Source organism: Stylophora pistillata, chromosome 10 (genome assembly GCF_964205215.1).
Source record: "Stylophora pistillata chromosome 10, jaStyPist1.2, whole genome shotgun sequence".
NCBI lineage: Eukaryota > Metazoa > Cnidaria > Anthozoa > Scleractinia > Pocilloporidae > Stylophora > Stylophora pistillata.
The window spans coordinates 21,004,343-21,017,597 of record NC_142528.1 but is presented as its reverse complement, the minus strand read 5'-3'; the positions used below and the strand labels follow the sequence as shown (position 1 = coordinate 21,017,597).

General features: G+C 38.1%; 1 protein-coding gene and 1 pseudogene across 4 annotated transcripts; both read right to left on the bottom strand.

The window, feature by feature from the left end:
- Positions 1 to 687: 687 nt before the first annotated feature.
- On the bottom strand, positions 688 to 12,906 carry LOC111326039 (RYamide receptor-like). 3 transcript variants are annotated; one of them, XM_022929967.2, is made up of 3 exons: positions 11,964 to 12,906; positions 2,767 to 2,901; positions 688 to 1,891 (listed from the first exon to the last, which is right to left on the bottom strand). In XM_022929967.2, the coding sequence occupies exons 2-3, from the start codon at positions 2,888 to 2,890 to the stop codon at positions 840 to 842; spliced, it is 1,176 nt and encodes a 391-aa protein (XP_022785702.1). In that variant the 5' UTR covers positions 2,891 to 2,901; positions 11,964 to 12,906; the 3' UTR covers positions 688 to 839. The 3 variants fall into 3 exon arrangements, with proteins under 3 accessions (XP_022785702.1, XP_022785703.1, XP_088591795.1); XM_022929968.2 differs by lacking the exon at positions 11,964 to 12,906 and adding an exon at positions 7,157 to 7,255; XM_088735669.1 differs by lacking the exon at positions 11,964 to 12,906 and adding an exon at positions 3,714 to 4,204.
- On the bottom strand, positions 4,398 to 9,467 carry LOC148722201 (G protein-coupled receptor 83-like; annotated as a pseudogene). The gene is made up of 2 exons (XR_015992384.1): positions 7,157 to 9,467; positions 4,398 to 6,618 (listed from the first exon to the last, which is right to left on the bottom strand). The product of XR_015992384.1 is annotated as a G protein-coupled receptor 83-like (transcript).
- Positions 12,907 to 13,255: the final 349 nt, after the last annotated feature.

The window sequence follows — 13,255 nt, the reverse complement described above, 5'->3', positions numbered from 1 at the left end:
GAATGCATGAGCAGAAAAACTGAATAAACTCGTCAGTGCCAAGACCAGATCGTTTAAGATAAGATAAACTATGTGGTGTTACATTTAAAATCATTAGAGATGTTTACGCCTACTTTTTTGGCATCGGAAACTATATCAATAGGCATACTATTAACAACAAGTGATCGAATAAAGTAGCTCTAAGTAGTGTTGCTAGTGCTAAATTTAATTCGCAGTTCCTTGCATTTCGTCTCGTTCAGTTGAAACTTATCCACGGACTCACGGTTTGCAAGGATGTCAACAGCGGCTTGAATATGACTGATTCTTACTTAACGTCTCCGAAATACTGATGTCATCGACCTACTTCCAGCGATCGGTGCCAGGAACATCTAGCTCGTTGATCATTATGATAAACAGCCACGGCCCCAGTTTTGTACCTTGAGGAACCCCCACGTGCGGTTGAGTGTCGAAAAGGACCCAAGGCCTAAGTAATGACTACGGCCAATCAGAAGAAAGGAAAATACCTTTAAGAGCCAATGAGAACTCAAAGTAAAACCAACCAAACGGCCTGGAGCGCGGGAAAAGGCGAGCGACCAAGTCGTGATTTCTTGTAGTTTTGAATCTGATTGGTTTAGAGACTAGCGCGAGATTTCTAGACCACTTAAAGTAAAAGCAAAGGGGACTTAGAATGAAAATTTCTGTCTCGGATACTTATAAGTGGTGAACAATTTATTCAAAACAACAGTTTTTCTCTTTTAACAAAGAAGAAGCATTATTTACATGGCTCACTTTTTTAATCTACCTGAGGCCTTCGAGGTCTTTCGTCCACCACACAGCTAAATTACAAACGTTTTATACGCTTATGAACTGTACCTGTAGTATGCCGTCAGTTCAATGTTTCCTTCTTCCCTATTGATGATGTCCAAAGCTGGCACATTTCTCGTTAATTCTCGTCCAGCTTCGAGCCTCCTTTTATGCGCGGAGAATCGAGGAACCCGACATCTTGAACAAGCCGATCTCAAGCCTTGACGAAAACTTTCAATAAATACGAAATACAACAAAGGGTTGAAAGCGCTGTTGTTACACATTAGCCAGTAACTCAAAGCAAATAAAAGCGGGTATTGCATTACAGTTGCTCCAAGCGTAGGACTAGCGTTTCCAAATTCGAAGATTATGAGAAAAACAAAAGCTGGTGCCCATGAAACAAAAAAGACAACTACAACTGATATCATTAAAATGGTGACCTTTCGCGCTGTACGAATAAAAAGCTCCTCTTGATTGCTGGACATCTCACCAGGAATGTTTCTTCTCCAAAGTCGATAAGAAATCACTGAATAAAGCGTAATCAATGCGATAAATGAGCAGACCATAGAAGCTATCGACAAGTACAAATTCCAAGAGCTTCGATTTCCTACCTCTTCACATCTTGGCCACACATTGCCGTCGTAGTATAATAATTGTGTGTCAGACACACTTGCTATAGGTAATGAAAGCGAAATCAACCACATGACCGGAATTGATATGTTTACCAGCCATTTTGATGACAGCTTGTAAGATAGTGGTCGAGTGACAGCAAGACATCGATCAATTGCGATAGCAACTAGGTTTAAAAGAGAACAATAAAGTGTAACAGAGTTTCCGTATTGCACCATTTTACATGTGACGCTTCCCATAACACCGCCAAACCATTTGCCTTCAAGAAAAATTCTTTTGATGGCGTTTGGTGTCATGAATACAGTGGTTAAAATATCACAAACAGCCAAGTTCATTATGAGATAGTTGGTTGATGTTTTTATGGACTGTTGCTTGGCTATGATGCAAATCACAAGAGAGTTGCCTATCGCAGACATCAGGAAACTGAATAATGTGGCTGTGGCAAAAATCACTCTTGTTGGTAAACTGAATTGGAAATCTGATGAGAAATGAGAGAAAATTCATCATTTTTCTGAGAATCCATAAGGGGAAATGCAAGTTCATTTCCAGCATCAACAGGAGAGGCACATCGGTATACTCGAAGTAGAGTCCATTTATTTTGATCATATCTATTTAGACTACTTACTCAGTTATGCATAGTAATTTTTCGTGTAAGTTTTCCTTCAAAATTAAATAATAATGTCTGAATAAAATGAGATCATGGACCGTTGTAAATTGGATGCCCAATCCTCAATTACAATTAAAAAAAAAAAAAACATTCCTTATGGCGCTTACTTACCAAAATATTCTTAGGGAAAGGAAAGGTTTTTTCAAATTTTCTGGGGTAAAATGCAATTAATGGGACTCACAGGAAATTACATTTTCCCCGTTCTGTTATGTAAATATTGAAGAAATAGAATACTGGCAGTCTATCACTTATTACTGCTCATGAAACTTTAACGAATGGGAGTGAAAAACTAATTGTGCGCTTGCCTTCCTCTAGATGAACAGCGTGTCCAGAATAGTTTTCGCTGAAAAGCTGAAGTAAGTCGCTGATGAGATATTCGGGATACTTAAAGCTCAAGTCCAGTAAACTATGAACTTCATAGGTCTTGGACGCATTAATAGAAAAAAATAATTATTTTGCGATAAGAAATTTTAACGCTGCAGGACCGGTTGGAATCATTCGTTTATGATGAAAACTCATGCAACATAATCGCTTTGAGCGGTAACGTTCTACCCAAAATGTCCACCCTTTAAACGAAGCCACATTACAGGTTTCTATGGAATTGGATGCAAGTCAGTCTGCCTCGCCGTATTTTTTTTTCTCTGTTCCTATATCTGTCTACCGCAAGAGAACAAGGGAAAACTTACTTTTCTGTAGATTTGTATCGTTGAGGCTTGATAAATTATCCTCGGCAGGCTCTGCAGATGTCACCCACACGTAGCAAACGAGAACTGGGCAAACAACATGACACCAAAGCTTATATGTCAGCATATTGCTTCAGTCTACCGGGAGAATGAGAACTCAGATGAACAGAGAAATGCCGTTTTGCGTATGATTTGTACTTCTGATTAACTGACTAGTGGTCTGCTTTTGACTCAATTTCATTTATTTACATTTCTGGGATAATAACGACTTAGATGACAAAGAGAACTAGATTTTATCGGTTTTCTTATAATTGCAGTCTTGAATATTAATGCTTTTGCGAAAGAAAATTTTTGTAGATACTCTGGCTAGTCTGATTATCACTAAGTCAAATGGATTTAAGTTTTGATTTTGATCCATTTGTGAAAAGTTAAAAGGTTCTCTTATGAACCTCATAACAGTTATTTAAACTAAGAAAGACGTCCATCATTATGTCGACATTCAATTGTCACTCAGCTGGTGATGAATGAGCCAAAAATTTAAATTTTCAAACACTATCAAGGGCGCCGATCAAATTTTCAAAGTTCTCTACATAATTTAAAACTGATCGAATAAATGTAAGATAAATATGGCTGCATTGTCCTAATTCGAGGTACTGCTGGTGTCAGCGTTGGAAAAGCATATCATTTTAAAATTTTTCTGAGTGAAATGGTCATTACATTAGTATCTATAAAATCCGTTTCAAAACTGCAATCAGTTTGATCAACAAAGACGCTCTTAATTCACTTTGACTAGAAATGATGTACAAACTGAGAGATTTTGGTAATATAGGTTAATAAAATACAATTTTTGACAGTTCATTGACCTTTAACAGATCGTGTTACAGGAATCGATTTAAAACTCCTCCGCTATTCTAGAACAATAACTGCAATTTATTACGTTCGTGACTTACAAGTCTGACTGCCGAGGCACTGCGAAGTAAAAAAGGTACGTCCACCGTGTCACTGATCTTGTTTTGCATTATATGGCTTGAACCTGGGGGTAACATGTGAAGGTGTAGTCTGATCGTCCGGGTGAGTGTAGTCCTGAGAAGGACTGTTGTCGGTGGTAGTGACTGACGTTTCGATTTATAAGATCAATTGTTCCGACTGCCAAGCCTCCTTCATCGGCGAGACTGGCAGAAACCTCACAACAAGACTGACTGAACACAGACGGGCGACAGAAAAGGTGATGTCAGCAATCACATTGCTGAACAGCATCGACTTACCAACCACAACATTGACTGGGACTCTCCGCAATGCCTAACCTACAGCACTGACTATTTTCAACGACTGACTCGGGAAAACTGGTTTACTAACTGAGAGCAGACTCCCCTAAACAGATGTCAACAACTACCCGCTCCATACAAACGACTCATTCACGACATAAACATCACAAACGACCGAAAAAGGACGACCTAACTTTACTGACAGATCGAAACAGACCAATCACGACCGACTTACGTCACTTGAGTCTTACAGCCAATAACATCACGGCAAAACCAACCGATCATTTCACACAAACTGAAATAAGAACATTCTACTGACAACAACTATTCACTTGACTCTGATGATGACTTCCGCACAGGTTGTCGAAACGTCAGTCACTACCACCGACAACAATCCTTCTCAGGACTACACTCACCCGGACGATCAGACTATACCTTCACATGATCTTGTTTTGTTTTATTATATGCAAAAGACATCACACAAATGCAAAACAACTGTCTTCTCAGTTATACTCAAATGAACAAACAGTTTACTTTTGATCGACTGATTTTCGAAAACCAAAGTATCTTGGACAGTACGATGGTGGTTGCGTAACTTTAGGAGCTTTTTCGCAGAAAAATTCATGTTAAGGAACAAAATTTGCAGAAGAGCAATTAATCAATTTGTTGTTGGATCGAAAGACGAGGTCCCGTAAAAACTGACAGAAAAATGACAATTTGGTCCTTATTTATCTATTTTGAGCAGTTTGATATGGATCAGTCTGTGAAATCAATCAAGCATTCAAATAATCATGCGCTAATAAATATTTCCTCAAATTTCTGCTTAAACCTCCAACAGAGCGCCTTTGAGGGAAGGATTTCATGTCTTTTATTATGATTACCATCGCGCGGTCACCATTGTTTTAATCATCGCCAACATTCTTGGTTACAGGAATGAATTACTTGTTCTATAATACATTATGTTATATATTTAACGAACATGCGAGGCTTTTTAGATTAAGCACGACACAGACAAATATACAAAAGCTCACATCTGATAAAACTACTCACCCAATTCTATTTGTTATAAAATGTTAATGACTAGGCCTCTTTCTCAGTTTGGTTTTTTTTTTTCAGTTTCTTTTGACATAGTGATAAATTCTTGAATTTTGACTCGCTTTCTTTTCATTTACTGCTGCAATTTCACTCTATATTCATCCACTCGTTGACTCAATTCTAAATTCAGTTCCTTCTTGCAAAAAGTACAAACCGGTTTTCTTCCCTCCGCAAAAACCAACATTCCAAATTCCAATTCGATCTGGAAACAGTGGACAAGAAGAGCCACCCAGTGGAAAGTCCATTGCTAAATTATTATTTATTATTTATCTTAATCTAAGCAATCTATCTCTAGTACATATACCTTTCTGGAGTAGTTAATTAATCTCAACTAAACAAAAAAAATGTCTATACAGATAGAGCATTTTAACAATCTGCAAGAAACGATAGACGACTTTAATTATATTCTACATAAGGTAAACTGGGGATCGCAGGCTTATGAAATTGATTGCACCATTTTGATTCTGTAGTCTACCATTTAAGTGGTGTAACATTTGTTATGGGGTATAATGGAATTCCCTCAATTCAACAGCCCTTCCCTCGTGCCTGTTCCTAATTGCTTCTCCTGTTTCATACTTCCGTCCAAACCTGCACATTATTAACCGAGGAGGTCGACAATTTGAACAGAATAATATTAGACCTTGACGGAAGCTTTCGATAAAAAGGAAATACAAACACGGGTTACAAGCACTGCTGTTTACGACCAACCAGAAACTAATGGCAGCGAAAATCGGGTTTTCTATCATTATTGACATATAAGCTGAATTAAAGTCGAATACTTGCGCAAGCATAGTCACAAAAATTGGTGCCCATGAAAGAAAAAACACGGTTACAATAGATATCATTGAAATAGTGACCTTCCGTGCTATTCGAATAGCAAGTGCTTGCTGATTTCTGGACACTTCACCAGGAATACTTCTTCTCCAAAGACGATAACAAATTACAGAATAAAGTGCAATTAAAGTGATCAGCGAGATGACCAAAAATACTAAAGACAAGCACAACGCAAAACGACTTCTTGCACGTATTACTTCATCGTTCCCAACTTGTATTGCCATCTCTAGCGATAGCAAACATGAACTCAACCATACGAGAGGAATCCCTGTTTTTACTAGTCGGTTTGATGAGACTTTGTATGTCAATGGTCTAGTGACGGCCAGAAATCGATCGATGGCGATGACAACCATGTTGAAAATTGAGGAATAAAGTAATATAGAAACTCCTAACATAAATATCTTCCTAGTAAGATTTCCCAAATAAGATGCATATGCTTCATCTCCACTGTAAAGGTTTACAATCAGTGAGGGAGCCTGAATCATAGTAATCAAAACATCACTTATAGCTAAGCTCACTATTAGACAGTTGGTGGATGTTCTCATGGTTTGGTTTTTGATTACAATGTAGATCACCAGAGAGTTTCCAATCAGAGACACCAGGAAGGTTACAGACGAGGCGAAAGTGAAAACCACTTTTGTAGGGAGGCTTAATTGTGAACCTGTGGATAAGAACAAATTTGTTTTCCCCCAATAAACACCATTTCTTTGCAAAAAAAGTGATATGTGATGCCTAATGACAATCTAGACGAGAAAAAAATGATCAACTTTTCACTTGCTGAGGCGATTAAATTTTATGTTTCGAAGGTCCTATCATTAATAGAATTCACAATTGTCTGTGATTAATTAATTCCTTTAAGAAATGTCTTCGCTAAAAGGTTTTAGTAAGTTATATCATTTATAAAAACGGCAATCAGTAGCTTGTCATTCTTTTTACTTTTTAATTAAAGAATTTTTTGTATATTTGAGAGTGGAGTTAAAGAAAAACTGTGCTGGAGTGTCATTTGATCCTCAGAACACAGATGCTGGTTATCATAAAAAAAACCACAGGATGTTCAGAGATAAAGATATTTGAGATGTCTCCCACAAAGTCTAAATTACTTTTAGCGACCAGTATTTCCCTTAGTGTTACAAAGCAAGAATAAGAAGCGAAGAAGACCGTGACCGAATCGCTACAAAAATCAAATAAAAATGCAATACTTGTTTCCGTATGATTTGTGCCGTCTGCCACTGACTTCCACACGCTGTACGCTAAAATCATCCAAGCAAGACCTGATAACATCATTTGGGTGTTTCGCGAAGAGATCGAAACTTGAGAAGATATCTCGTTCAGATAGTTCTGGATATCTCGCGGTGAGGGACTGTTTTCTTCACCGTCTGAATAGAATTGCTTGGGTGCATTGTTGGAAAACAGATCGTCATTGGTGAGCTGAGGATTTCATAACCTTTTGAGGCGTTTTTATGTAAAATATTGATTATGGTAATGAAGTTTATGAGTTTTAATTAAAGTAGTTCCTTCTTCCTGCTAGGCAAATATTTCTCAATAATTAATTTCACCATGAAATCAAAACTTTTTCTATCATGATTAGGAAAGATGGAGTTCATGTAATTAAACCAATCTACTGGTGTTTCTTTAGGTTTCTTTAGCTCTGCTGTCACTCATTGGGCATCATTACGTTATCAGAAATGAGCTCTGGTAAGTCTAGATCAAGATAACAACGCTACATCAAACTCAAATGGTGCCGATCCATCAATAGTGATAAAAATATGTGCAGACCCGAGAGATGAATATTGTAATAGGTTTAATGGAAAATATTCTAGGATCTTACCTCACGTAGTAAATTTCAAATTTGCAACGACAATAAATGTCATTCTGCTCGGTAGTTTTCGTACAATAACATCGAAGAAATAGAGCACATTACTCCTGTACATATTCTTCAACTTACTTCTGGCTCATTTTCACTGACTCTTTTCTATTGCAGATTAGTAATCATTTTTTTTTGCTTTTTATTTCGACATCGAATTACAGGCAGAATATACATTAGGTTACCACCATATAATCATATCTGCAAGGATTAAAAAAAGATCCACTTAGCATGAAGCTAGTAAGAACAAAACAGCTCCTCAAATGTATACATTTTCCATTGACAGTCAAGATAACCCTTGATACGCATTTATACAAATATTTCCGCAGTGTTTTGACAACTGAGAAGCACTCATGATCATTTTCGCAGTTCCCATGTCAGTCATTACGGATAATGTCTTTTTCTTTTAGAATGTGAAAGATATAAAATTAAAATAACTCAACCTAAAGTTGAGCAAAAAAGAGGCAATAACTGTTAGACTGAATATTTGATTTGAAGAGACTGTTTTGTTAAAATACTGCTCAGTGCGAAGAATAATCGAAAAACTCTAATGAAAATATCATGCTGAGTTTTCATCAGTGGTATGAATATTTCAGAGGAATCGTACCTGCCTTGTTGGAACGTTGCTCAGTGACTCTGGTGACGCAAAAAATGTTTCTAGGGTTGGGAGTGAAAATTGCCACTGCTTCTAGATAGACTACGAACAGCTCCTGTCATGTGTTAACCAAAGTAAACGTTGTTCGAGTCATCAAAAATCGACAAAAAAATCTTTTCGTGTTCTAAATTCAATATCATGATGGGCATCCCATAACGACCATAATGATGACGATGGTGTTAATGATTTTTTTTTCTCAACGTGTCTCTGATAAATTGCCGTGAGTAAAACCCTTTGATAACACTGAGACACCAGCATCTAACTCATCTTACTGCCTGATCTCGATGTGCTGTGCGTGTGCGTCATTTGGCGAAGGAAATATTTAAAACATGAGTTAAATAGAAGCAAATGGCCCGTGTATGGTTTCTCTACTCAGTAGTTTTCATTTCCTGTTACGTAATATATTCAACTTGATCACTAAGGAACAGAATTCTAATCTTCTGGCTGTTGTAGGTATCTCAAAAACATGGGTGCTAAAGCTCGCTATTTAATTTGATTATCGTTCTTAGCGCGCATCTAGCCTTAATTGTTTCAGGAAGAATTTTCCAAAGCTTAGGCGCAGCGATAGAGAAAGCTGTCACCTTACATGGAAGTGAAAGACTTAGGTACTCTCAAAAGCCTTTTTGATGCTGAACGTAAATCGCGCTTAGGAGTATAATTCTCTAATAAAGTACTTAAATATGATGGCCCATGGCCATTGCTAACTTTAAATGCTGTGAGTAAGACTTAAACACTTTTCGCTTGTTGATAGGCAATCAGTGCGATTAGCGAAGAACTGGAGTGATATGCTCCCTGCGCTTTTTTCTAGTTCCTAGTCAAGCTGCGGAATTTTGCAGTCTTTGCGCCTTACTTAATTGTTTCGCAGGTAAACCAATGAAAAGACTGTTGCAGTAATCAAGTCTTGATTTTACCAAAGAATAAACTAAGCACTCTGTGCTCGATTGATGAGGATACTTTCTAATTCTAACAATATTTCTGATCGCTAATGAAGCCGTACTAAATAAGTTATTCACTTGGCTAGACATAGTTAGATGATTGTCAAAGATACCCCTTAGGTTGCGTGCTTCTACAGTGGTAGAAATAGAATGATTGCCTACATTAATATTAGGAACGGCAGTATGATTTGACAAGCGAGATTGGAAATGAACTAAATCGGTATTTGACTCATTGTTGCAAAGCATATTTTCTCGAAAGAAAGACAGAATGTCATTAATACACTGTTCAAGATCAATTATAGCAGAATGTCTAAAATCTGGGTTAATTGTTATGTATAGCTCAGAATCATACATACAGTCAAGACCATTGGACATGATAATGTCTTCCAGTGGGGCAAAATATAAGATGAACAATTGTGGGCCGTAGCACAGAGTCTTGTGCCGGCGGTTAGCTCAATGGATAGAGTACCGAGTCCAAGTCGCAAGAAATCAAATCTGGTATTCACCGAATCGAAATATGGCGTCCAATTTTAATTTCCATTGTTCTGGACTGACTAGCCTCTCACACATGTGATAATCCTTTAGTGTTTTCACGTGAAGACGAGGCTAGTAAGTCTAAAACAATGGTAATTCAGATATATCAACAAAGTTGAAATGGTAAATTGGCCACCGTAATGATTACAAAAGCTGACGTTTCGAGCGTTAGCCCTTCGTCGGAGCGAATAGAGGAATTGTGGGTTGTGTGTGCTTTTAAAGGCAGAAAATGGAGCTACGTTATTGGTGGGTGCATGGCAACGAGAAAAACATGAATAAATTAGTGGAATGAAAAGCGTTCATTGATCCCTGTGGGATTTAGACTGCCGGTTTGAAAGATGAGCTTTTGTTCAAGATTTTTACGGCTTTGAGTCAGTTTGCTAGACATAACGTCTCGTAGTCACGTTCGACGCACTAAAAACTACTATAAAACGAATACAAGAATTGTAAAAACGTGTAAAATGGTATATAAAAAGTCACTAGTAAAAATGTAGCGGAATTCCAAATCGATTTCGATCAATTACGATCCTCATCAGTAGTACTCCGCCATGTTCAAAAGTATTTTGAACATGGCGGAGTACTACTGATGAGGATCGTAATTGATCGAAATCGATTTGGAATTCCGCTACATTTTTACTAGTGACTTTTTATATACCATTTTACACGTTTTTACAATTCTTGTATTCGTTTTATAGTAGTTTTTAGTGCGTCGAACGTGACTACGAGACGTTATGTCTAGCAAACTGACTCAATTATCGAACACGTTCCTGGCCTCGGCCCACAAAATTTCATCACATTTTACGGCTTTCCGTGCCACCTAAGTGCAAGGAAAGACCGCAGATTGCCATATGTTGCTTAGAATGATTGGGTAAATTAAAATGTCTAGCGACTGGTTTCGATGTGTCCTTGTCATTCCTTTCCACGTCTCGAAGGTGTTCTCGGAATCGGTCACCTAGTCTTCTGCCTGTTTCGCCGATGTATATCTTTTTGCAATAAGTGCAAGTTATGCAATAGATTACATTAGCGGAGGTGCACGTGAAGTGATCGGTGATCTTAATGGATCGTTTAGGTCCCGATATTTTATCAGTGTTGTGAATGAAAGGACATGTTTTGCATCGTGCACGAGCGCATTTAAAAGTGCCTGGTTGCTCATTAGTCTGAAAAGAACTTCTGACCAAGAACAAAAACTTCTGAACAAAAGCTCATCTTTCAAACCGGCAGTCTAAATCCCACAGGGATCAATGAACGCTTTTCATTCCACTAATTTATTCTTGTTTATCTCGTTGCCATGCACCCACCAATAACGTAGCTCCATTTTCTCCCTGTATCCTTGATCAGTCAAAGAAAATAGCAATTTAAAAAGGTTACTTGTATTTCCAGGACTAGTGTTTGCGCCTCGAGGAACTCAGTCTTACCCTCCTCTCCTGCGTATATAACTCGATGTACGCCCGCTAAGCATCATCACCAATTCTTAAAAATACTGAATGTTCTAGTGTAGTTTTAAGTGTAAAACAGTTGTTAAAATCCGCATGAGCATCTTAGAGCATCTCTTCAACGCGATGTCCAACTCATTTTGAAACCTTGTTTTACATATCACTTATAAGCTCACTCGTTTATAAGCCGACCCCAAAACCCTTACAAAATCGTATAAGCCTAGGGCTTATAACTGGGACTCTACGGTATGCCAACTCTGGGAAACTTTTGGGTAAAAAAATGACGTTGATCACCTTCTGTGTATACTGAACCCTTGACCGGTGTGCCTACATACTTCACTGCCTGTAACTGTCTTTTGATTGATGTTACTCCCCGTAAGCTTCAGCCGGGGTGTGTGTAAGTAAAATGCGATTGTTCTAGGTGTGTGGATGGGGAGGGATGAGGTTGTACGTAATTTCTGACGGTTTAGGGATGGGTAATAACCAACTTCTCCTCTTAGGAGTTGGGCTATTGCCTAAATTTTATCTCCAGAACGGTTGGTTCTTTTGGATTCCCTCCCTGGTAACTATAACGTTAGTACATACCACGTCATTCTTTGGAGCGTCCTCTCTGCTAACATCAGAGTTGCCGATGTCTTGCGCTTAGGTGGGAGTTAATTTGTACGTAGAATATAAGGAAATATTCCTTTTCGTATCAAACAGTGACACAAAATAGGCCTTATTGGGATCTTCTAGAGGTTTCTGTTGAATTTCTAAGGATATGAATTACGGACGCCTCTAGGCTTCCAGGGAGGCCTTCAAGACGCTTGCCCTCAACGAAAAATGGCGGCGGTGTTTGTTTTTTGCCCCAAAACATTCCGTGGACTCTCAGCCAGTGACTTCGGTGTCTCTCCAAAGAAGCGAGAATAAACTGAATAATAAAAGACAAGTAAGACCAGCATCTAGAATACAGCTGTAATAACTCATTCGTTTTCATGAATACTTTCGTTACGACATGTTATTACGTCATCAATTCTAAAGTGATAAAAAATCACAAGCCCCCATCGAGTTTTTATGTTCACCGCCTTTAAGATGTCTTCAATATATGTGTCCCTATAAGTTTTCAGCTAACAGCCATACCTAATTGTAGACCAATCCCTACCCAAACGCAAGGGGGGTGGTCTACATCCAGAGGCTTTAGGTATGAACCGGTACACAAATTTTTTACGGAAATATCTGAACATGTCATCCATTATATCTGAAGGACGAAAACTCGCGTTTTGTCTGGCCTAGCGAAGTGTGTGACTGGCGTACAGACGTCACGGTGTTTTTGAGACGCACAGCCAAATAGAATCTGCTTAAATACAAACCGTAATCGACCGTCAATGCTACCAGACACGTCAAAAGAGTAAAGAGCAACAAGAAAAGACCAGTGCGTAGAGGATGTAAAATATCTCATTTGATTTGAAACTAAAATGTACTAATTTAGTAGTGCCCAGGCTTCGGTTACAGTAACTTATATTTTAATTTCCTGTATTTTTTTTCCAATTGTCCAAAAATTGGAAGTAATAGCCTTGAAATTACGAATATTGAGCCAGCCTTCAGAAAATGAAAACAAAGGGTTCCTAGTTTTTGATAATAAAGTAGCCTTGACAGCTTATGGGATTTACATGTGACCTGAATTCCAAAATGACGACATTTGCAAAACATATTTAGTTCCCCGAAGTTTTGAGCTCCAAAGTAATTTTTTAAAGGTGCATTGTTACTTTAAACATTGATAGACTACCACCGTTGAATCGTTGAATATGTAAGGAGTGGAAGGTTCACTTTTGGAAGCGGTTTGGTACATTTTACTGCAAATATTCATTCCCTAATCCATTGTGATTTGTGTAAGCTCA